The sequence below is a fragment of the Symsagittifera roscoffensis genome, chromosome 10 (genome assembly GCF_963678635.1).
Source record: "Symsagittifera roscoffensis chromosome 10, txSymRosc1.1, whole genome shotgun sequence".
Lineage (NCBI taxonomy): Eukaryota > Metazoa > Xenacoelomorpha > Acoela > Convolutidae > Symsagittifera > Symsagittifera roscoffensis.
The window spans coordinates 28,006,779-28,033,546 of NC_087071.1; the positions used below are offsets into that span (position 1 = coordinate 28,006,779).

Sequence of the window (26,768 nt, forward strand, 5' to 3'; positions counted from 1 at the left end):
ACAGATGACCGAATACTACTCAAGGAGCAAATGCAAAAACAAGATTCTCTTTTTATAGTTAAGGTTAGATAAAACATTACAAAGGTAGTAATAAAACAGTTAGTTGGCAAAAAACTTGTATCAATATTGCCTCAATTAAAAGTTTTTGTCCGAAGACATCAGACATCTAGAAAAATTCAGTTTGATGACAACATAAAAATAACAAAGGAAGAAAAGCCCAAAACAGTTTATTGAGGCTGTAAGAACCGGATTGTAAAAGTTAATTCTTGGAAGTTTTAGCAGCTAAGTGCCTAGTCAGAATACTTTAAACATACCAATTTAAGTGGCGATAAAACATCATTTCATGATATATGAAACATTTTATAATGTTTTGATTTTAAACCAATGTGTAGTTTAATCTTAATTTAACTTCAATGAAAAACGAAAAATGTTAGGGAACTATTATTCAATGTTAACTATCTATCTCGTAAATCCTTTGTGCGTGTTCATGGTCTGCTTCTCTTTTCTGAAGAAGAAGAAGAAAGAACAGCTGAATTACTATACAATAAAAGCCGAGGCATCAGTATAGCAAAGTGTAAATAATAAAGTTGGTTAAAGTTCATTGGTTACATCAAACAAAAACACAACATCAGAAAACAAGCAATAAACAAAACAAAACAAGTTCGGTTACAGTTCAGAAATTGGTTGATTAAAATATATGAAGTTACGGATACTAAAAAAACATCAGTTTCAAGAATTAAGAACGAGCTGGTATTAAAACTTTACAAACAATTTTACAGATAGTCCAAACATACAGCGTATATACAGAGGATATACAGATTCTCTTTCAAACAATGTGTGAAAAATTAAACTAAATTAAAACATATAGAACTAGCAATAACGGAAATCACGCCACCTATTTGTATTTGTACGTATTGGATTGTTTCTCAATTCACTCACGTAAAATTCTTTCAATTTTTTCTTGAATCCTGTTCTCGATTTTTCTAAATTGCGCAAAATTATGGGCAGTGAATTCCATTTTTTAGAAGTCAAATGAAAAAATGATTTTTGTAGAGAAGCGGTTGAACAATGTTTGTCAAAAATAATTTGTTTCGTTCTTTTATTGAGCCTATAATTGGCAGTCGGTAGTCTCAATGTATTTTGAAAAGCCTTCTTTTTGTTTGTAAGATATTGGTATAAGTATGTTATACACTTTAACTCAATTCTTTTCTCGATTCCAATAAACGATTTGCTAATGCGAAGAAGGGAAGAAGATTTAAATTTCGATCTGAAAAATGTTCTTTTTAACGCCCAGTTCAACTGTTTCTCTAGAGATAGCATCAAAGTAGCATTAATTTGTATTAAAAATATTGCTGAAAAATCTAAATGTGATAAAACAAGACAATGAAGCAAGGCAACTAATGATAATGTCGGCAGTTGTTGTCCAATTGTATCTATAGTTTTAATTCCTTGTGCCATTTTTTGGAGAATTGTTTTGATTTGAGCATGAAAAGATAAACTTGAATCAAAAATAAGGCCTAAATATTTGCATTCTGATTTTTTGGCTACATAATGCCCATTAATTACTATTGTATCAGTATCTACATTTTTGCTATCATTTTTTTTGACAAAATGTTATAAATTCCGATTTAGATGCATTCAGATTCAATTGGTTCTCTGCAAGAAATTCCGTTAGATTATTGAGTGTTTTTTGCAATCGATTCAAAGCATCCTGAGAAATTATCGAAGAGGAAAAAACCATACAGTCGTCAGCATATTGAACTAAAGTACAACCTTCATATAATCGCTCTTGTATGTCATTAACATATAAATTGAACAACAACGGACCAAGTACCGTTCCTTGTGGGACACCTCGTTTGATTTCAATCCAGTCTGAAAAGATTCCATTGACGTTTACTCTTTGAATACGTTTGTTTAGGAAGCTAGCAATTAAAGCATTTGCTCCATTTGAAAAACCGAGAGAAAGCATTTTTTCAAATAAAACTTCATGCGAAATAGAATCAAAAGCCTTGGACAGATCTAATAAAGCTGCATGTACGATTTTTTTTGATTCTATTTGATTTCGAATACTTTCTGTCACATAAACAAGAGCATCTTGTGTTGAAATGTTTTTGCGAAATCCGAATTGAAATGGTGTCATTATTTGAAATTTGTCAAGATGTTCTGTTATTTGGGCATGCAAACTTTTTTCAAAAATTTTAGAAAAAGCACAAGTTATTGATATTGGCCGATAATTTTTTTGCATCCATTGGGTCATCTTTTTTAAACAAAGGGGTTACGTGTGCTTTTTTCAGTTCGATCGGGAAAATGTTCTCATCTAAGCAAGTATTTATGACAAAAGTTAAATGTGGAACTATAACTGATTGACCGTCAATGATTGCCCAAGCAGGTACGGTACAAGGTCCGAGAGGTTTTCTGACATTGATTTTTCGAACTATATCAAAGCATTGCTTCACTGTAATGTGTTGAAAATGGAAAGGCGCAGATTCAGAGGCAGATTTGTTGTAATTCGGAGGCTTTTTAGCGCCGAAAAATTCGCCTAAGTTTGAAAAAATATAATTTAAATGATTGGCAATTTTTTTGTCTTGGGTTATCATTTCACTAAAGGAATTTCGTAGAACTGTAATTCGATTGTTGCCAGAACATGTACCTCTAACTTGGTTAATTTATTTCCATTTTTGTTGGATAGTGCTGAGAAGTGAAAAACAATTTTTTGAATGATCGAGTTGTTTACTTCTAATCAATTGGCTCATTTGATTACGTAAAAACTGGTACTTTGACCAATTATCGCTTGTGCTTTGACTGCGATATGATCTGAGTGAATTCTGTTTCTTAATCAACAATTGCTGACATTCTGAATCGAACCATTCCGTTTTCAACACATTTTTTGGTTTAAAATTACGAACAAATTTTTTTTCGATAGGAGCATGTTGCTGAAGAGCTTTAGAAATTAAATAAATCATCGTCGAGAACATGTTTTGTGCGTCTGTACATTGATATAAGAGATGCTAAGGAAGAGCGGAGAGTGTATTGCAAAATTCATTTTTCTGATAATTTTTATTGAAAGTCGAAATTATCCTCGGTAAATTTATGCCGCATTTTATATCCGTCAAAATAAATGAAGCAAAATGGTCGGTTTTATAAGGTGTATCAAAACAAAATTCAATGCCGTTTGTTTCATAGTCACTGATAATGTAGTCGATATGAGTTTTATTTGAGGAACTAATTCTGGTCTCATCGTTTGGACAAAAAACCTTCGTTCCATATGGAATAATTATAGAATCTAAATTTTCTTTTTCTTTGCTATCCAGATAATTTATGTTATAATCACCCAGAAGCGTAATTTTATTAGAAACTGAAAATGCTTTATCTATGTTAAGCGTTAATTGTTCCAAAAAATCAATAAAGTTTGATCTGCTTGGATTATAACACAAATTAACTAACATTTTTTCTTTACTGGAAATGTTAAATGTAGATTAGCACTCAACCCACACTGACTCATATTTTTCTTTATCAAATAAAATTTAAATCAGGCCTCAATTTCGGAGCCAATTTGGCTGGTATATATAACAAAACGCCACCGCCTTTCTTTTTTACCGCTGATTGCCTATCATATCTGAACATTGCATGCGTTCTAGGGTGGAGATTCCATAAATTGTCATTATCTTCTTTTTTAAGCCACGTTTCGGAAATTCCTATAATTTTATTTTCGCCCATATCATCATGAAATTTTTTCAATTGCATCCGTTTTCTAATAATACTTTGAAAATTCAAATGAACAAATTTAAGATTTGCACAATTTTTTGAGCAGATGCCGTAGACTGTTTCAATAGGACCAGGGTTTTTTTCAACATCCCCACTTTGGGTTAGTAACAACGCAAAAAGGAAAAGATGAGTCAGTGTGGTATCTCTCCGCTCATTTATCCCACATTTCGATGTTAATATCTTTTGATGGCAGCTTAGATAGCCCCAGTAAACAATGGTTTTTTCTATATTTTCCATCTGAGCCTTGGAAATTAGAAAATTTGCACAAAACAACCAGAAATTAATATTCAGCATAATAAATTAAATAATCGCCAAAGTTTGCACCAAGGAAAAATGCGAAACTAGTATTTCCTAAAGAATTTTGCACCGTTTTGGAAAAAATTGTATCATTTCTGCCGTTTTTGGATCTAAATTTGATGATTGTTGGGTTTGCTTCATTCTGGGGCGGGTTGTAATCTCACATGTGTTTGCATTAATATCAGAACCTCTAAAAGAATCTCTAAAACTTTGCACCAAAATTTCAACACCCCCATCAGAAGGATGCAAACCATCCGAGTTAAGCGCATCGGTATTTTGACTAAAATTTTTGTTTGTTTAAAATATCCAATTTTACTTCGCCCAAAACCTTTACATTCCGTACTAAATTAAGAATTTGCTTGTTTACCTTCTGTACATTTGGATTAAAATCTTTTCTAAAAGCGCCCCCGAGTTACAGTACATAGAGAAATTGTTTCTGGGGAGAATTTATGATTTACGAGATAAATTAGTTTTTCTGAGCTACTCACGGCTTCCTTCGCGTCGAAATCATTTGAGAGGCAGTCATTTATTCCAATTAGCGTAGTTACATGTTTAAAATGTCGCGATTTACTATTTCTCACGCGTTCCAGCAATGCAGAAATTGTGTGCCCACCAAATCCTCTCGCCAACACATTTTCCGATATTTGTTCCCCATTGATTCTGTTAACAATTGAGTCTCCCAGTAATAGGCCAGAATATTCTCCTTCTCGTGGTAAAAATAAATGTTTTCGTTGTTGCTCGAATTTTTCTTCTTGAATATTGGTTGCTTGTATTTTGATTTCTTGGTTATTCTTGCTTTCTTGGTTATTTTTGCTTCGTTTGTTCTGATTTCTGCTCCGAGTTTCATTCTTGCTTCATTCATTTTCAAATTTGTTTTCTGCAATTTTCGAATTGCCCGTGTTTTTAAAATTTTCTAGATCAGTAAATTTGTTTCCTTTTTCTTCATCTTTCGTTGATACAGTTAAGTTTTCGATAATTCGTTTAAAATCAGTAACATTTTCGATCAAGTCTTTATACAGCTCGTATTTCAATTCGTCGTTCAAATTTCGGAAAGTTTCGAGGTCAAACATGTTGGCGATTAAAAGCGAAATTAAAAATAAGACATTAAAATGAACCGACTGATCGCTAGAAATTTAAATTGGTTGTGTTTCTAATAGCCTCTAATGTCAAACATTTTATCTGGTTACATATCCACCTTGCTGAAGTGGTAAAGGACAGTAAACAGGATTGTATTTTTCTTGTCCTGACGGGTACATAGAGTAAATTAGAATAAAGGCTCTCTCGTTGCATTGCCTTAGCGCACTAGCTGGATAGGCCATACCAGCATTATGTAAATTCATCATTCATTCATTCATGGGTTTATTTTGACACCCTTTCTAGACTCAAAGGTGTTTTGTTCTTAGTAGAAATATTGTCGAAACAGGTGGGTTTTCAACTTTTTCCTGAATAGCAATTCATCCGATTCTGATTTAAGCTCCTGCGTCAGACTGTTCCATAACTTCGGTCCTGCAAACGTAAAACATCTCTTTCCATATTTTGAACGCGCCATGGATAAACGTATGGTGGCATTCCTTCTGTTGATCGAAAATCGTTGCTTTATCGATATTGCTATGTCATCAAAATATTGGGCCATTCTGTCATCATGAAGTACTTTGTGGAGAAGAACTAGAGTCTTAAACTTAATACGCTGACAAACCGGCAGCCAATGCAGTTCATGTAGAAGGATCGTTGCCGACGTCTGCCGATGTGCCTGAAACACAAATCTGGCAGCGGCATCTTGTATTCGTTGTAATTTTTTAATCAATTTGTCCGGTAAACCCAAAAACTGCGAATTACAGTAATCCAGTCGCGATAAAATAAGATTTTTCACAAGAATAACACGGTTATTAATATCCAAATAGTTGCCAACGCTGTATAATTTCCGCAGGACGAAGTAACATGTCTGCGTTACTTTGTTTATATGGGGAACCGCATTCCAGTTTTTATCAATAAGTACACCTAATGATTTCAATTCATTCAACACCCTAACTTCATATGAGCCAACAAAAAACGATGTGAGGTCCAGTTTATGGTTCGGTTTTGCGAGTGAAATAATTTCAGTTTTGTCGGGGTTTACCACTAAACCAAGTTTTTTGTAACAATCAAGCACGTTAATTATAATAGAGTGAACTTTCTCCTTGACACTGATAAAATCGTTTTCTTTGAAGTTTGCAGCAACATAGAATAAGGTATCATCTGCATAAGATTGATAAGATACGTTAAGTTTAAGAAACACATCACGAAGAGGTAAAACATAGATGCAAAATAAAAGGCGTCCCAAGATCGACCCTTGGGGAACACCGTGTTTAATATTAACTTCGTCAGAGTAATGTGAATCAATGGAAACTTTTTGGCGACGGTTACTGAGATACGATCTAAACCATTTCAATATGTTATCAGAAAGACCAATAAAATTTTTCAGGATTCCAATCAAATAATCATGTCTAAGGGTATCAAACGCACTAGATAAGTCAAGGCCAATCAATATCAGGTAATTATTCATATCCAAAAATTTACATATATCATTAGATGTTTTCAACAATGCCGTTTCTGTCGAAGCTCCAAATCTGTATGCAGATTGATTATTATCCAGGAGACCCGAAACCATAACATGTTCAACAAGCTGACTGTGTATAAGTTTTTCAAATAACTTCGAAAGTAACACAAGATTTGAAATTGGTCTGTACGATGAAAGCTGTTCCGGATCGAGATTTTCTTTCTTCAGAGTTGGAATTATCACTGCTTCTTTAAGTTCATCGGGGAACTTACCCATTTCAATGTAAAGGTTTAAAATTTTCAGGATTTGCGGTCCCCAGTAGCTCCATAACTTTTTAAATATAACTGTTCGAATTAAATCATGAGGAGCAGTTGCATTTGACATTGATAGCACAGCCTGATGCAAATCTTCAAGTTTAATATAGCTGAAACTTTCCATTAAAACTACAGGTGTAGCCTTAAACGAATTTTCTAACATATCCATACTGAGAGTTTCAGTACACAATTTCGATACTTTACCAGCAAAATAATCATGAAAGTTATTAGCCAAAGTAACTTTGCATTTATGAAAAGGAAGTACTGCTTCGGTTTTATTTTCTATAAGTTTATCAAGGGCTCTAAATTTCTTAGAATCGGTTTGAATAACCTCAATTTTCTTCCGAAAAAATTCGCGTTTCTTAGCCGCAAAGCAGTTTCCCATTTCCCTATCAAACTCTTTTAAAATCATCAAAAACTATTTTCTTCTTTCTATACTTTCTTTCTAACTTTCGTCGTTTACGTTTCATAAAAATAAGTTCAGAATCGAAGAAATCACACTCCCGAATGAGTTTATTGCGCTTTTTGATAGGCGCCATGAAGTCCGTAATCGTTTCCACAGTTTGATTAAAAACAGTTAGCAAATTTGAATTATTCTGACAAATGCCAAGACCAACATTTAAATCCAAGGACGATTCTAGAGTGTCGCCAAATTCCGTTAAATTTACATTTTTCCAACTGCGATATGTAAGTAATTTCATCTTAGTTTGTATGAAAAGAATCTGCACCGTAAATTTAATAAAGTGATGGTCTGACTTATCAAAAGGATAAATTGAAACGTCCTGTGGCTTGTTATTCTCGAATGATAAAACCAAGTCGAGAAGGTTGCCTTTATTGTGCGTTGGTTCATGTACAGATTGGTACAAACCATATTCTTTCAATAAGTCTTCAAGTAGGAAAAATTTATTGTCCCTTTTATTAAAGTGAACGTTAAAATCACCAAAGCAAATAAAAGAATGGCAGTTCGGTAGCAATTCAGAAAACAAATTACATAATTCAGTGATAAAATTGTTGAAGTTCGCCGAAGGAGGCCGATAGACTAGCATTAAGAGTCCATTAGAACCTAAGTTATTAAAAGTGAATAAGGCTGCTTCTAAATAATCGAAGCAAATATGGCGAACTAAAGATATACACAAAGACTGGTGGGCGATTAAAGCCAGTCCGCCACCACTTCTATTTTCACGCGGACAATTAAAATACATGAAGCCGGTTGGGCATATTTGCCTAATGAGATAACTTTCATTTGATGTAATCCAGGTTTCAACGATGCCAAATATATGTAGATTATTAGAAAGAATGATATGAGAAAGAGCTGTAACTTTCCGTCTATTAGATCGTATGTTGAGAAATCCGATTTCCATCTTTGTTTGTCAGTCAGAGGGCTTTTTCAATGACTTCAATCAACTTTTTGCCTCTTCATTCAAGAAAAATCTGTTAACAATGGTGTTCTGTGGGCAAAAATCCGGCGAGTCAATTAATTCCGATTTTTCACCAGCAAAAATAACGTGAAAGCTCCTCAGAGTATGATCTTCTTTAGTTATTTCCCGCATGTGTAATACCTCTGCTCCACTATTTTCGCAATGCTGTTTGACTTCTGTGGGACCATATTCTTTTGATACTCGGCCCAGGTAAATGTGGCGTCTAGGGGGAGGCTTACTCACGCCTTGAAAAGCGCCATTCTGGTTGGCTCCAGTAATATGAGTTTTCTTCCTCTGACCAGATTCAGTAGCACTGAATTTTCGTTTGTTCAGATTGGTATCAGCATTATTTTTGTTCAATTCTGAGTTAGCATGATTTATGCTAGTTTCATCAAATACTGAATCTCTCCGTAATTTTGCAGGTTGATATGATGTTGTCCCAGAGTTCCGCCTTGCCGAAAAAATACTAGCTGCAAAGCTTTTAGGCTTCAAATATCCAATTTCATTTTCCAATTTATCCAATCGTTGAGCGAAATAATTAACACCACTAAGTTTATTATCCAATGATTTCAGTAAAGAAAACAGGCCACTTAGCTTCGGTAATGCGCCACAGCTGTCGCAGGTCCAAGTTAGTTTCCCGCATGCAGCCGATGAAATATCCACACCCAGACAGACACAATGTATCACAGCAGGACAGAGAGCACATGTTATCACATGATCTTGTGATCCAGTAGAGCATTGAATACATTTGAGTAATGTGGGTTGTTACCAGTCTTTGTCACTCATCATTTAGCATTCAATTATATGAAACTATTTAAAAAGTTTCAAAACATTAAAGATCGGTTATTACATATGCGACAACAAGTTTCTTGTAAGGGGGGGGGATTGTGAGCGTCTTCTTTCTTGAGAGGAAACTGAAACAAACACTGTAACTGAATTTATATTTTACTATCAATATTTCTTTGTCTTATCCTATTGGTAGCAATTCTTATATTGCTGACTTCCCAAAACTTTTATTGGCTAGAAGGAGCCAAATTGTGAGCGGCTTCACCTTGCTATGGCAGGGAAAACAAGACTTCACTCAACAAAGTACCGCAGAATGTAAAGACGGAATCCTTTCGTGGTTTCGTAGTGGAATATGGTACCATTCAGGATGCTGTTCAGGATTAGCTAATGTTTTTTGACATCAATCAACAAGATATCTGGATTAAGATGACTATGCAAAGCCTGTGAAGTAAAAAAGGTAAATTATAAAAGGGGCCCTTCCGTTTAGGTACGGTCGTGCACAAGCTGGATAGGGCCCATACCAGCATTATATGCTAAGGGGACTAAGTGAATTTTCTGCACCATCAATCCACCGAAATTAGACAAGGTTGTGAAGCAGATCGGAAACGAAACTGATCTAATTCAGACGATCAACACAGCCATTGAAAAGGAAATTGGCAGAAGATTTACAAATCTTCAAGCAAACCTTTGACTGAAAATGAACAAAATAGTAGAACAGGTCAAAATACCAGCTGAGATTAAGACATCATGGTCAACTACTAAGTTGGTTTACCCCCCAGATCTGAGAACACTAATGAAGCAAACCCTCGAACAACAAGAAAATGAAATGCTTGACATTGAGAAAATAGAAAGCAATCTATTACTATTCAATGAACCTGAAAGCAGTTCCCACGACAAGGAAACAAGCGTAATCCATGACAGCAATTTTCTCAACGACTTTTGCGGTAAAGGACCCAAATTCAGCACGATATCATCAATTTTAAAGACCATAAGGCTAGGTAGAAACCGCGAGAACACTTATCAAACGAAAGAAGACCCAAACCGCTGAAGGCAGTGCTCGTCGATTCTTTGACAATCTGCAAAAAAATTGACAATCTGCAAGAAGCTCAGAAATTAAGACGATAAGCTCGACAGGAAAATACGTGTATCGCAAGATTTTTCAATCAGAACCAGAGAAAAGCAATGATTAAAACAGCAAAGACAAATGGTGGAGCTGAAGCAGAACATTTTGTTTACACGGTGCGTGGACCGGTTGGTCCACTCGAATTAAAGAAGAAACGAAAAACAATTAACGTCCAGGGGAAGATAGTTCACTAGCATCAAAGCATAGAGTCTTACTATATAACAAACGATAACATACGGTTGCAGTTTATAAATTGTGTTCATCTTAATAACCTTGGTCAACTGCTCATTAATGAAACTTGGCTCACTTCTGCAATTAAAAACGGCGAGCTGACGCTTCCTGGTTTTTCCATAGCGATGCCAAATAGACCAGCTACAAATGAAATATCGTGTCACGTTAGTATAATGACTGCAGTTAAAAACACGAAATTTTAAAACATTAATTCTCTATCGTAAACGTTCATTTTTTTGAGTTGTTGTAATTGCAACTACTAAGAAATGTCGTCCGAAATGTGCTGAAACAAGTTTTAAGTTTTCTGCTTCAGCATTATCGGTGCTACCAAACAATTTTGGCATGACTGGATATATGGTCTCGCTGAAAGACATACACCAAACAGGACGAAGGAACGTCAGAGTCCCTCCGTTGATAAATCCTCCAACTTAGTAGTTATTAAACATGCTTTCAACGCTTCGTAAAAAGATAGAAACGAAGGGTAATAACCCAAATGATAAAGAATTTTTTTCACAACTTGAAACCATTTGTGACGAAATGCAGTCCACTGGTGAATCAGTGTACGAGAAAAAGCTCTTTGTTGGATGAAACAAGAATTATTTTTGGAAGTAACATGAGTTATTTAAGAGTCTACTGGAAGACATTTTTGTATTGCACCATAAAGAAGCCAACGAGACTAAAGCTGAAGTAATGGATAATTATTTGTATATCGATTAATAGCGATGAGTCTTTACAGTTTTAACCACATGAAAGCAATGCGTTCGGTGATACAGAGTTAAAATAACCGAAGATCAGATGGAAAACGAGCTGAAAATCTTAATGAAAGTGAAAGTCGAGGACCTGACGAACTGCCATCTGTGGCGCCTCACATTTCTTGCCAATTTTGTTTTCTAGTATCAGAAGACTCAGAAAGTTTCCAACAAAATAAAAGCATGTTATAGTTTTGCCAATTTTCAAATACGGAGATAGGAGCGAAGTATTGGGTTACAGAACAATCACTCTCCTAAATATTAAATCGAAAATATTCGAAAAATGATTGTTCCGCGCAATAGCTAAACCGGTTTTGGAAGAAATTGTCTGATTAACAGATTGGATTTTGACCAAGGCAATCAGTTATTGTACATTTTTCATTTAGGATATCTTAAACTCACGAAGACATAGGAGCGCAGTATTGTCTTTTAATACTTTATGACCTTTGCGAAGCTTTGGATACGATATACCGTGAAATTTTCCTTAGGAAAGTCCTTCAACTTGGACTTTGACGACAGTTTTTTTTTAAATCTCGTTAAAGACTACTTGACGGCGCACGCAGCAAGTTTGAGTTCACCCAAGTAACTCGAATGAAAGAGCGATCAAATTAGTGTCCCTGAAGGTTCATTCATAGGACCGCTCTTAGTTCTTTTTTTTTACATAATTGACCTCGCGATCATTGTTTTTCATCACTAGCGTTATTTTTTTGCAGACGAACTGAAGCTTATTTTCCGAGCAAGGAAAAAAAAATTTGGAAAATTTCAGTGCAACATTAACAATTTACATAATTGGAGTGTGCAGATTGCATTACTATTCAACCTCAAAAAATATTCATTTACCGAATTAAAAAGCCCAAAGCGAAAAAATGAGTATGAAAACTTATCTCGATTAATGGTAGACAATTCTTGCAATAATATGCCAAACGATGATGGTCTAATCATCAATGAGAACCCTAAATGGGTGGATCATGTTAATTTAGAGTGAACAGCAATTAAATGTCTTCCTAATAAAACGAAGTAAATCGAAAGTTCGCTAGATATGGAGTACAGATCACCTGCATTGAGTTATCTTGAACCCAACTCTACTATGAGCCTATAATGCTGCGAACTTCAGAAATCGATTTTTTATCTTGTCCAGACACTAAATGTGAAGATTTTGAAATGGATTTGTGGTGATGTAGACTAAAAAGAAGCAATGCGCAAGGCAAACTTGTTTCCACCTCCTTACTTGAAAGTGCTAAAGAACATCCTGCTTCTGAAAAACGTCGTATATGATCAGTAAGATGGCATTTTCCCAGAAACCATCAAAATCCAAAAGAATACGCGGAAGTGGAGATATCATCGTGTAGCGCCGAACTATGGAGGACAACGCGAAAATCTTTGGCACAGAACTGGACTGAGGGTTCATATCTGCTGTCCTGCCGGTGCAAGTAAATAAAAGCAGGCTAAAGCTTTTTTCATCGACTTTCAACTCTTCCTGTTGGTATTTGGAGATTTTGACATATTCATGTTACTTAAATGTGTTTTGGAGAATTCGAGGCGATGCTTTTAGCGACTATTTTCTTGACTGCGGATGAGGCCGCTACGTTTGAAAGGCACAGCACCTCAGCATGAATTTCACCAGATGCAGGGTGGCCACGGTATCAGAGTGGTCAGTGCGAAGCGTGATTGTTAATGCCAACAAATTAATATCAGTGCAAAAAAAATTGCTCACTAAACCATTAAATATGGAAGCAGTGTTTGCTCAAAATTTTCCCAAGTTTTTGGCCACAATGAGATGCTCTAGCTCGCAGGCTAATGTACATGTTATGCAATGTCTTTGGTAGATCATAGAGAATGAACAGCTGTGGTAGATGAACGAGAATTTACCAGTTTGAGATGGTATATTTGTTACGGGTCCATTGCCATGCCACGAAATTTGAACATCATCTCGGCAAAAAGTTTGAAGGTTACATGGATTGTGTACATGTTATGCAATGTCTTTGGTAGATCATAGAGAATGAACAGCTGTGGTAGATGAACGAGAATTTACCAGTTTGAGATGGTATATTTGTTACGGGTCCATTGCCATGCCACGAAATTTGAACATCATCTCGGCAAAAAGTTTGAAGGTTACATGGATTGTGTACATGTTATGCAATGTCTTTGGTAGATCATAGAGAATGAACAGCTGTGGTAGATGAACGAGAATTTACCAGTTTGAGACGGTATATTTGTTACGGGTCCATTGCCATGCCACGAAATTTGAACATCATCTCGGCAAAAAGTTTGAAGGTTGAGAGTGCATTTAAGGTGTTGCAAAATCATTAGGGTTTGGGGATGTTTAAATTTTTGAATGAAAAAATTATGAGTTTTTTTTTACTACAGTTCGAGTGTTCGAAGAGTGGCTTGAGTTCGGTAGTCATTGAATTCAGCCATAACAGTGACTGCACTGAGGCGTTCAGGTTTTTAATGGATAATTGTTTCAAATAAGTCAAGAAGGGGTTCACCGCAGTATGAAGGGATTGTCACCCAAACGGTACTCGAATGGTTTGATATGTTAAGTATGTTGATATATTTGATATGTTAAATTTTCGGTTAATTTTTGAACAAACAGCGAGCTATCAGAAACCTGGTTAAATTTGACAAATGATTTTCAATTAGCAACAGAATGCTTGTAAGTTTGCCTGTTAGCAAATAAATGGTATGAGGTGCCCCTTCATATTGCAATCGATTGATTGGACTCCTCTTATTGTCCACATGCGTGCCCCTATTCTCACTGATTTTGCTCAAGTTGCCTCCAGTTTTCGAGATCTTGTCTGCGAGTTCCAGCACATCTTTTGATGTTCCAGTTATTTTCCCATTTGCACTTGAAATTCTACTGTTGCCATTTTACTGTACAACATATAGGGTCGAGGTTTCGAGCATTGAGTTTACCTTGCATTTTTTCCAAATGTTTCTTTTTGTGCTCTATACCATCGTTTTTCTTCTGATTGATGCTATTTTAACTATAATTAAAAGTCGTTGTAATTTGGGTCATCGAACTCCAGGATTTCTCTATGATTACTCGGCTTATTACAATAGCGATCAGCTTAGTGTATTATTACGAAACTTTTCTAACCTAACTTGCAAATAAAAGTGTTCATTAAAAGTGTTCACCTATTTGAAAATTTCACATATTTGAGTGGCTAGAGCGTGAGATTCATAGTCTCTAGGTCTCAGTAGGTCGTCGGTTTGTATCCGAGACGTATCTGAGTTTGAACTAATTCAAAGCTTTTTTTATATATTTTTTTCTGATTGCTTTTTATAGAGCTGCTTTCGTGTTCTCGCTAGTGTTTGCCAAGCGCAGCTTCGCCTCTGTGTTTTATGTCGGACTTTTAATCACCTATTATTGAATTGTTTGAACGAAAAAAATCCTAACGTTTCATGTTTGCCGAGGGGAGAGTTTCAAAACTTATGAGATTTAAACTTTCGATGACATAATGGTTTCAGCTTAAATGGTAGCTAATTAGGTTTTGTTGGCGTAGTCGCCGGCCGCTGAGTGCTTTTGAATGCTTATTTAATGGCAGTGGTTTTGTTTCTTGACGTCATCCAAGACAAATATTATGTATTCCATGCTAAGGCAAGTACCTCAAATAATCATCAGAATTGTCACACCTTCGATTTGTGCCATAGATTATTTTTTAATTATTTGCGTAGTTGAATGCTTTTACGCAATATCCAGAAGGTTCTCCTTGTACTGCCATCATCATCATCATCATCATCACATATGTTATTTCGACACCAATTTCTTGAATTCAAAGGTGTTTGAGTTTAATTAAAAACCAGTTTTGTCGTATAAATAATCAGTCGCTCTGCTAAAGATGAGTTCGTTTCTGTCGATAGCCGTACCCACTCTAAAATGAGCTGGGATTTAAACAGAAAATGTTCTTTGAAGATGGTTAAAAATCGGACCCGCTCTAAAATGAGCTGGGCGTTTCATCGTCGTCGCCTTCTTTGCCTTCGTTTCACAGCCATTGGATTTTCTATGCTTCTGAAGGCGTCATAAAAGTCCTTAGCAAGTTCGCGCACGCCATTTGCTGTGGGGTGAAGTCCATCTGCGCAAACATGCCTCCGATAGCTGAACTTTACAGTTTTAAAGAGCGGGATTTTATACCATGCCGTTAGATTTCTGTAGCATTTATTCACTCTCCTGATAAGAGAGCGTTCACCTTCCCGGCTAATAAGTGACATGACGCCAACTTCGAAATTGCAGTCAAGGAGTCTAAAAATAGCACTCTCCATCTCCTCGGCTACTTCAGTCGCTCCCAATGACTGGCGCCCTGAACGGTCAAACAGGTTGTTTGTTCCTCCCATTATGAGCACTGTTTGTACATCCAAGTTTTTCATATCATTGAGAACCTGATCGCTACAAAGGGTTGAGAGAGTTCCACCAGGGCACGAAACTGTCACTGAATCTGGCAGAAAAATCCCATAAACTAGCGATGATCCCAAAACAGCATATGTCACTCTCTTGATCTTATCAGAGCTCAATATTATCCGTCTTTTGGGGAGAAACCTGGTTTCAACATGAACATATCTTAGACGCAAGGTTTCGTTTAGCTTTTGAATTCCAACCTTTCTAGTTTCAGTCATTTTAGCAACCTTTAACTGAAACAAGTCTCATAGTAATACTGGTTAAACAAATACGTTTTCAACTGTTTACGAAATTCAGTTTCATTTGGTAGTTTAAGGTTACATGGTAAACTATTCCAATGGTGTGCGGCAGCAAATCTAAACGTCCTTTTTCCATAGTTCGTGTTAACCAGTGGTTTCTTAATGACCATGGTCCTTTCACTGAAACGGGAGGAACTTTTTTGTAGTGAAAAATATTTACTCAGATAAGACGGAACGATTTGAGGATTGAAAATGCATTTGTGTACGATTGTCAAGACTTTAAAAATCACTCGAGATTTTATGGGCAACCAATGTAGATCATGTAGATAAGGAGTAATACTCGTTGACTTCTTCAAACCGAAAACAAATCTGCAGGCACTATTTTGGACTTTTTGCAACTTGTAGAGCAGATAATTTGGTAAGCTCGAGTACAAGCTATTGCAGTAGTCTAATCGACTTAAGACTAGCATTCTTGCCAACATATTTCTATTTTCAAAATCAAGGTAGAAACGTATGCTGTATAGTTTCCGGAGACTGTGGTAACTGGCGCCACACACGGAATCGATCTGTTTTTTCAATGACAAGGATCGGTCAATGAGGCAACCTAAAGACTTCACAGAGTTTTCTGTTGATTTCATCAGCTTAACCGTTGAATTTCCAATGAGTATTGAACCGTTTGTTAGACCTTTTGACTTACTAGTGGCTAGGTTAATTACTTGGCTTTTTGATTCATTTAACATAAGCCCCATGGACGAAAACCAGTTCGAAATAATAACCAGAGATCTTTCTATTTCTGCTACTTCACTCTCATTTTTAATTTCACAGTATAAAGTAGTATCATCGGCATACACTTGGTATGAAAATTTAGTTGAGCCAATAATATCGTTCAATGGTGTCAGGTAGATTGAGAACAGGAGGGGTCCCAGAAGAGAACCTTGAGGCACTCCAAATTCGAGTTCTTGAGAATTCGATAAAACATCATTGATAGCAACAATTTGAGTCCGATTCTCTAGATAGGAAAGAATTAGATCCACTGCATCATTCGTCATTCCAATCCGATTTTTCATGATCTTTCTCAATGTTTTATGATCAATGGTATCAAATGCAGCTGAAAGGTCAAGGGCTATCAAAAGGACCTGTCTGTTGTTGTCGAGACTAGTCAGTAGATCATCTGTAGTTTTTAGCAGAGCCGTTTCAGTTGAAAAATGCTTCCTGTAAGCAGATTGGTGTTCATCTAGAAGATTATAGGAGCTAAGGTATTGATCGAGCTGTTTATATAAAATTCTTTCAAAAACTTTACTGATAAACATCAGATTCGTTATTGGTCTATAAGAATTTAAAACGTTTTGGTCAAGTTTGTGGTCTTTAAAGAGAGGAGTTATCACCGCTCTCTTGAGACACTTTGGAAATTTGGACTGATCGATGCAATTGTTTATCATAATGATGGAATAATCTTTCCACGAGTGTGCGATTCTTTTCATATCTATAGTTTTCAGTATATCTTCTCGTGAGTTCGCGTTTGAAACCATTCTTACTGCTTCTTCTAGTTCATCTATAGTCACATATTGGAATTGGAAAGAAGAAACTGCAGTGAAAGCAAAGAGTGGCGGCGAGATTCCATTACTTTTCACATTTGCCACTAAATTTCTAACCTTCTGAATGAAAAATTGGTTGAAGTTTTCAGCTAATTCATAATCACTGGAGTATATCAGTGGTAGAACGTTTTGTTGTTTTTCTCCAGCAAGGCGTTTCAATTCACGAAACTTGAGCGAATGGCTATTTGAAAGCTCAAAGCGCCTGGAAAAATATATCAATTTCTTCTCTCTAAACAGATCTTTACATTTCTTTAAATACTCCTTGAAAGCTGTTTCGTTTTCTAATCCAGGATTTACACGCATTACGCGTTCTAATTTTCTACGTTTTCGTTTTACGTCTGCTAACTCTTTATCGTAAAAATTACAAAATCGGTTTTTGACAACTTTGGTCTTAGTTGGCACATAATCAGTTTTCAGCAGCTGCAAAATTTCGATAAAATTCTCCGCCATCTCGTTCGGGTCACTGGTGTTCAGATTCAAGATTAAATTCTGATCTATTTCCGTCTCTAAATGTTTCCAGTCTGTATTGTTCCAATCATAAATAGTCAATCTGGTTTTATCCTTCCGTTGAATTGCGATTTCATAAGTGAACGTCAATAGATGGTGATCAGAGTATTCAACGTGCTCATTTCTAACGGGTGAGCACAATTCCGGGTTTGAACAAATTATGAGGTCTAGAATTTTCCCGTATTCGTGAGTTGCTTTCTTAACAATCTGTTCTAGGTTATATTCCAGTAGAATCGAACAAAATGTATTGGATTTGGCACAACGTCTGTTTTCTAGATCCAAATTAAATGTTGTTAAGAAAGACGGTGTTCTTTTTTTAAGTCAGCTGCAGAAATTGTTTGCTTAAACTACTCAAATAATTGCTTTGCAAAACTACTCAGCTATCTTATCAGTTTTAGTTGTAAATCGTCGCTCATGATTAAAAGGTCTTCAAAATGATGTCCTTTTGAAATTTGGCGAGCCTTCCTTAATTTATTGGAAATTGCATGCAGAAAAAATCTGCTTGTTAGATTCGGGTATAAATTAAATATGATGAGTTATTTATTTGCAAAACCAAAAAGAGTTAGTGTTGTTGTTTTTTTTAGCAGAAAAAAACATCATTTTAAAAGAAAAACTCGAAAATAGTGACGATTAATTAAGAGTCGAGGAGCAACGCAGTTCAGACTCTTACAATACTGGACAAAATTATACGCAAATATATGCTTTACTCTCTTAAATGCCTTCAGGATAATTTTTGGACACTATTTACTTACAAAACCTTTTAGATTTTAAATTTACCTTTTACATTTTAAATGTTACCTATTAAATTTTACACCAAACCTGTTAGATAGACCGACTGCAATTGATCTAACTACCCTCTCTGAAAATCTCAATTTATAGTTTGAGATTTTTACTTGAGTTTTTCCTGGTCTAAAAATACCAGTTTTCTTCATTTGTAATATGTTTTTCCAACAGAAGTGAGTTGAGAAATTTCTGAACAATGTCACTCTGGATATTGAATTTTTCTTGTTCAAAATGTTTCGCATCGCATGGTCAAATGTTTTACTCCCCTTTTTCGAAAAAGTGTTCACTTTTCAAGAAATTCGAATACAATCGATGTAATCTGTCATTTTCAGATCTGGAAAAATGAAGTAATTGCTTCGAGCTAAAAATTGAGACTATTAGAGGGTAGTTAAGATCATTTGCTGTCGTTGGATTTGGAAAAAAAAACATTCGTTTCTTTTGTTACAAAGAAGGCAAATTTCATTGTTGAATAGCAAAAGTATAAAGGTCACGATAAACGTGATCGACTTATAGCTTCGAATGTGGAGCTTAATATTCAGATTTCCCAGCGAAGAAAAAACTTTTTGATTCAATTTCTCAAATTGAGTTACTTTTATCAAAAATTGTCAAGCATAATTTGTTCTAAAAATTAGAGTTTTTTTATTTTTGTCTTCGAAACTCATTCATTTACTTTTTTCGAACTATCTGTGGCCATGTTTTATAGTTTTGCATATGGTAGCATGGAAAAGAAAACTTTAATTGGATTGCTATTCAAGTTCTTTTTTGGGTTTCACCAATTTTGGTCTTTAATTAAGGGGTTTTTATAAGGCACTGATTTTAGGCAACTTCTGGAGCAAAGGGCCAAGGAATACTCATATCGGAAGATTTCGAGGAAATTGTCAGTTTTGTAGAAACCAAGAAATCCAGTCACGTGGTGCAAAAATACATCGAAAACCCCTTGTTGTTGCCCAATGGGAGAAGAAAATTCGACATTCGATGCTGGGTTGTTCTGACAAATGAGTTTGAAGCTTTTTTCTACAAACCCGGGGTTGTGAGAACGTGCTCTGAATCGTACGATTTGACCAATTTGTCAAATACATGCTCACATTTGAGTAATCATTGCTTACAAGAAGAGCTGTCTGAGAAGTTTGGAATGTATGAAACAAACAACGAAATGTTTTTCGACGAGTTCGAGACAATTTTGAATGAAGAATTTGATATTCAGTTGAAGACAGTAATTGAATCTTGTGAATCAATTGCAGCTAAATGTTTAGCTTGTATAAAGGAGAAATGTAAAGTTGAACCGTTTGAAAAAATGCAACATTTCCAAGTGTTTGGTTTTGATTACATGTTGGACGAATCTGGAACTGTGTTTCTATTGGAAATTAACGGCGCACCCGCTTGTGCGCAACGATTAAAAGTTCAATTTGTGAAAGATCTGATTGCATTAGTAATCAATCCTTTCTTTGGTATCGAAAAGCGACATCAAGGCATGATTTCAAATTTCGATCATTTGGTGCTACCTAATTTTTGAAAAAAGTTTTTGTTAGTAAAAATTTTGGCGTATTGGAATTATATATTGTAAATTTGTAAGTATTTGAAATTTAATTTCGTTCAGTTAGTTTGCTTTCTTCATGATAGAATTAATCTGACATAAGTCTAATGCACGTTTTTTTTTTCAAAAAAAGTAGTTAAGTTTGCCCTTTTTTTTGAAATATTTTAATCGGTGTTTTGAACTCATTCGGTGCAGTTTTTTTTAACAACCGCGGACCAATTTTACAACCGCAGATCGCAGCCAACGTTTTTTGATCTCATTTCAGGTGTGATGATGATGATGATAAGACTTGATGATCTGCTTGTTTTGTTTTCTGTCTCCCTCTTTCTTCTCTCCATCCCCCTCTCCCTCTGCGACTGTGAACTGAAGGGGGGCTCAACCGACGATGGAACAGGAACAGTGTACATCAGTGGGGATATGCATAAGTTGTTGGAGTCTGTGGCGACTGTGTCTATGACGACTGAGAGTAAAGAGTATACGTTGGATTTGTGTCCATCTGTGGCTGATAGTGTAAGGCCAAATTTAACTTTTCAGGGTGGCCTATTCAGAGTTTTAAATATTTAAAGAATCACCATTCATCATTATCGTTGAGTTTTACACCATCTTCTGGTATTTGACGGTGAGTTTAAGAAAAATAAAAATGTTGACAACTCTTTAAAAACATGTATTAAATCAAAATTTATAAGTTTATTGAAGACTATTTCATCCCCAATCATTGTCTTATAACCTTCTCATTGATCACAGAAAATTTTTTGACAAGTCAACGCTAAGAAAATACAGATATAGCTAGTTTAATTTGGATCATTTTATGCTGATACTGAGACAAATCTACTCATAGAAAAATAAACTTTCATAAACATATACAAATTTTACGATAGTTAACTGGCATTATTGAAAAGAATAAAACGACGAGCAGAAAAAATACAGCAGTGAAAACTGAAGCAAATTAGAAAACTTTCAAGGAAAGGCAATTGCAATTTTTTTCTCTACGAAAAGCGAGTATTATAATCAGTTTCCAGAATTAGATAATACGGAGCGCAAATTTAGATCAAATTTTGCTCTTGTGAACTGTCGGAAGATACAGCTAGTTTAAATTGGGATCATTTTTAAGCTGATTATTGCAGAAAAAGGTTAACGATAATCCATAATCACGTTTGAGTTGGTGCAAATTCTCAACCAGTTTAAGACAAGAAGTTCTTGCGTAGAAACACTCGGAACACTTTTGAGTATTGAGAAAAAGTGTATAAAGAGGCAATACAGTGCAAAGAAACCTCGGACATTTACGGAAAAAATAAAGCAATTCACAAATATTAACAAGAGTAGCTGTTTCATGTCATAGTAGCCCAAAATGTTCACACTATAAATTTTATTCAGTAAAAAAGCAAGAAGAAATTGAATCATTCAATTTTTTCTCAAGGTTTTTTCACTTTTCTGGGCAGCGAGAACTGCCGAATTTAGTCTTTGATTAATTTAAATTAATGCTGAGTGAAAATAGTTGTTAATGACTCTTCCTTCTTACTCAAATGTTAAAACGTTTTGCGTCTTAAATAGCGTAGGAAAAACAACCCTAAGCCTGCTCCTTCCTCGCCCTATCCTCAACACGCTGCTGGGCTAAAAAAGTTACTTATAATTGCTTGACTGAACTCGGCCTCAATCAAAACGGTCACAGCGACAGTATGTGGTTTATTTAGACAGCTGTAAAAGTCGTCACGAACGACAGCAAAGAAACTAAACTAGGAATTTCGAGCAAAGTGCAGTCTGCGTTCAAAGGATGCAATTGGGCACTAATCTCATTCGGATCAGACGAGAACTACACGGAGACCAGTTGCAAGGACCACCCGAGACGATCAGGTAATTTTTCATGTCATTATCGGGAATCTATTCGGATATCGGAATCTTGTACAGTAGTGGGTTCCTTCCCCGCAATTTGGGTACCTAATTTTTCGCAAGAGTTTCCCAGGGTACAATTTTAAGACGGAAATTTCTGACCGACTAACTCTTAAAGTTTTATAAATGAACATTTATTTTCAAAAGGTTTCATTGTGTTTAGTCGTACATATCACATGTAACGCCTCACTGGAAACAGACAACAAATTGAGGCATGCACAAGACTTCAGCCACACGGGCGAGTGTTACTACTTGTTCGAAGTGGAATCGAAATCAGCCCAAGTTTGCCCAGACGTCAACGAACAGTCAACACCAACTAGTTCGGATTCCCCCAAAGATGCAAGTGAACAAACTGACCCTAACAAGGGAAAGGAAGAAGAGTCCAAAGCAACTAATTCGGATGCAAAGCCAGAAGAAAGTGAGAAGAATTCTAGCTCGGATGCACAAACAGGCGGAGCGGGGAATGGTAGAGATGGCCATTATTTAAAATGACTGACTACAGTGCTGATTTAAATTAACCGGACAAAACGCGTTAAACTTGAAATGTAAAACGCGTTTTTCTCAAGTTGGGTTAAGTTTAGGTGAAAACTTAAGAGGACAAAACTATCAAAAATTACGCCAAAAATACCCAGACGATCACAGACATATTTATATCAAAGTGAGCCCCTTACGTAGCCCAACAAACTTTAAGAAGGGTATAATCTCCAAAATATTGTATAAGTTAATTTATTTTTGTTTGATAGACAAAAAAGGTCATTTTTACTATGTAAAATACCAACTTTTTATTTAAAAACAATTTTTAAACAATATGCAATTTTTTTTGGAGAAAATACCCTTCTTAAAGTTTGTTGAGCTACGTAAGGGGCTCACTTTGGTATAATTATGTCTGTGATCGACCGGGTATTGTTGGCGTAAATTTTGATTAACTAAGAAAAGCCAAAATGACCCATTTTTGGGGTAAAATTTCGGACCCGAATTTCGCAAAACAAATTACACCATATTAATTCTGCTAAAATTCTAAGCAAGTTTTGTCTTCATAAGTTTTCACCTAAACTCAACCCAATTTGAGAAAAATGCGTTTTAAATTTCAAGTTTAACGCGTTTTGTCCGGTTAATTTAAATCAGCACTGTAGTGTACTGTTTTTGAAGTGAATCATAACAGATCTGAAAGAGCTTTTGAAATTGAAAGATTTTTTTTGTATGATTTGATAGACATTTTATCCTTTGAACTCAATAGTTGAATCATGTCTCAAAAGTTGGATTATTTTTGTCTTAAGCTCATTGACTTTTTGAAGCTGTCTGTTGGCTTCAATATTTTTAAATTAATCTAACTTTGATATGATGTTGGGGTGTGCATGAGCAATGAACGAGGTCAATGTAATTGTTTTATTTGGTCATGATTTTCGTCAAAAACAATCCCGGAGATATAAATTAAATACTCACTTCTCTTTTTGAAAAAATATAATCTGCTATGATAATAAGTCTATCAATGGCCATCTCTGTGAACAGAACTGGACGCACAAACTCAAGAACCTAGTTCAGGCGGCGGAGTTTCTTTCTTCACCGTCCTCTTCATAGTTCTCCTACTCGGCGTCTTCTTCTACTTCGCTATCGGCATTCTCTACAAGAGGATAGCCCTGGATGCAAGGGGGTGGGAGCAGTTGCCTAATTCAAATGTGTGGGTGGGGCTTGTGGATAAGTGTGTAGGTGTGCTTGATAGACTCAGATATGGAAGCAGCGCTGGACGATCTGACAGGTGATGATCTTTTTTAAAGCGGAGCTGTCCCACTATTTGGTGCTTTCTTACGCATGGACATTTCAATGGACAGTTACTGTCATAACATCGTTTTTGGCAGGTTTTCTTCATAATTTCTGAGTGAAGCAGAATGCATTTTTTTTAAAATTAAAGATCGCGAAAAAAGCATATTTTCTGGGCGGAATAACTATGCCAACACAAGCGTTATAAGAAAGGGAAGCTATAATACTTATATTTTTTATACGTTAAGACGGAAATTGATTACTACCATTTGAGATACATCGCACGGACCGAATGCGACAACTGGCAATAAAAGACATTATATTCACCACTGCAGTCGAGCTAACATGTTGCGAGCGTGCCAACATAGGGTAGGACTTAAGGATAAATAAGAGCCGGTTATCGGTGTATTTTTTTACGAGTTGTCTGTTGCATTTTACGAGTTGTCTGTTGCAAGTTGTCCCGTTACCCCCAAAGACATTCTTGATTAAACCTGTCTGAATTATTTTTTGCTACGCTTCGTATTTGGTTCTTAGTTTTCATTTAGTTTAAACTATCATATTGGCCACTTTGTGTCAAGGTTTTTTATTGGTGCGCAGGTATTTTTGACGTTTTTTTTGAATACTTTTTTTCCGAACGGCTTTTATTTCTTAACTTAAATCGAAGAGCGATCCAACTTTGTGCATTTTTTGACCGTGATAAGCTGTTTCTTTGGCCATGATATGCTTGAGTTGTTCGCCTGCTTGACCACCGTCTTGTTTATTAAGAGTCGAAGTTTAAGGCAACCTCCACTTATCAAACAGCAAAAGTCTAAAGGTCACGAAAAACTTGATCGACTTGTAGTTTCGAAAGCAGGTGCGGATCTAGGATTTTCTCGGGGGGGGGGGGGGGGGGGCGGGTTGCGGATGTTCAAAAACTTTCGAAATTTTTTTAGGTCGACCCGAATTGATTTTCCGAGCTCTCCCAAAGCACTAAAAAGACCCTGTTTTGGTAAAATTTTCTGCGTCGCAGGCAAAATTTTGAAAAACAGGCCAAAAAAGCCGTTTTTGGGCACTTTTTAGAAAATTTTGACCAATAAAAATTGTTTTTTTTTTTGGCGCGCGCTCCACCCTTAGAGTAAGTATATATTGGCACCGAAGGCGCCTGTAGAAAAGTTTTAGGGTCCGTCACCAAATATCGATATCTCAAAATAGTACAAAGGAGGGTCCCTTTGGGTCGGCAGGGGGTCGAATCGGCCCCTGTTCGAAAGTGAATTATTTTTTCAGATTTGCCAGCGAAATTAAAATTTTACCTATTGATCGAGTTTTCTCAAATTGAGTTAATTATATCAAAAGAGTGTCAATCATACTTTGTTCTTGAAATTCAAAGAGCTGTAAAGCCATTTGTTTTTTACTTTGAAAATTTAAATTGTTTTTTTTTTTTTCAAAAAACGAGTATTTTTTTTCTGTTTCCCTGCGTTCATTGACTCTTCTCCAACTGTGCGTTGGCTATGTTCAGGTACTACAACAATATAGACACTGGAGCTCCTCCATTTGGGGAAGAGATGGGACCAGAATCGACCGACGACCATCTGTTGTCCATGTAGAAAATAACACAATCGAGAGAAGTGGCGGAGCAGGATGAACGCACGGAGAGGTCACTTTTACAATCATTGATAGAATTGAACAGGAAAGAAAGTTGTTACAAGAGTTTACTTTCATTGGTCAAGACTTAAAATATCAAACAACTATCCTATGATCTGTAATTCATCTATAGTAAAACAGCAGTGAAAATATTACGGCAAATCATAAGTTTGCTGCAGTTACTATTTTGTCAAGTGGTAATGCGCCTTGAATTATAATTGTGAAAATTAGATGAGTAGTTTGCGTGGCAACCCTGAATATTCAAAAGTTAAATTTTGAGGATACCTTTCATTAATATCATAAACTTATCGGTCCCAAGTCTTTCCCAGTTCCAGACTCTTTGAGGAGTATTGTTATTTTTGCAAATTGCGATTGGAAAAATGGTCATAGCGGCATGGGATTGGTTTCCATTATAGAAACTTTCGTTTTTAAGTCGGTCATTGTTAGACTGTAACTTAACGCATCTGTAAATTATCATTATTTTTGTATGAAACGGCGCTATGTACATACATCCATTCAAAAAAGTCATCGAAGTGTCACAAGAGCTCCATTGAGTTCGAATAAACAATGTAAATAAATGCAAGTATATTTACTTCTAAATCTTTCATTTTTCTTTTGTATTTTTTGCTTCAATCAGTAATTGAAAATTTTTGTATCCGATATTTTGTATGTAATAGACTCTGACGAAGGCCAATATATTAATAGTAATTTTTAGTGTCGATGAACAATGTTCAGACACTTATTGAAATCGTCAAAGTTGTCATAGCCAGCAACCAGCGCAAAAGGGTCTTTCAAAGTTGACAAAATATGCAAAAGATCAGGGGCGGATCTAGGATTTTCTCGAGGGGGGATTTAAAAATTTCGAAAATTTTGTCGACCTTTTTTTTAGGTCGACCGAAAATTTTGAAAAAGTACTCCAAAAAAGGCATTTTTAGGCACTTTTTAGAAAATTTTAACCAAAAAATCGCGTTTTTTTTCGGCGCGCGCTCCCCTCTCAAAATTAGTATATATTTGCGCCAAAGGCGCCTTTAGAAAAATTTTTGGGTCGGTCGGCCAAAAATGGATTTCCTAAAAAGAACCCCCCCCCCCCTCCCCCCCCCTAAATCCGCCCCTGCAAATGATAATCAGTAATTTTTTCTGCTTTAAGTTGGACACTTTTCCAACTGTTGTCTAGGTTTTTTCAGCTGAATATGAAAAAATTTACTGAATCATCTCTTCAAATGATGTATC

General features: G+C 35.8%; 1 protein-coding gene across 1 annotated transcript in view; it reads left to right on the top strand.

Moving 5' to 3' along the window:
* The window catches only part of LOC134855558 (uncharacterized), a 32,152-nt gene extending 5,954 nt beyond the window's left edge, over window positions 1-26,198 (top strand). The window contains exons 2-6 of the mRNA XM_063872100.1: window positions 20,537-20,783; window positions 21,965-22,124; window positions 22,324-22,626; window positions 23,670-23,916; window positions 25,414-26,198. Coding sequence (XP_063728170.1) covers window positions 20,544-20,783; window positions 21,965-22,124; window positions 22,324-22,626; window positions 23,670-23,916; window positions 25,414-25,501 — 1,038 coding nt within the window. The 5' untranslated portion in view covers window positions 20,537-20,543 and the 3' untranslated portion in view covers window positions 25,502-26,198. The remainder of the gene's footprint in view (window positions 1-20,536; window positions 20,784-21,964; window positions 22,125-22,323; window positions 22,627-23,669; window positions 23,917-25,413) is intronic.
* Window positions 26,199-26,768: the final 570 nt, after the last annotated feature.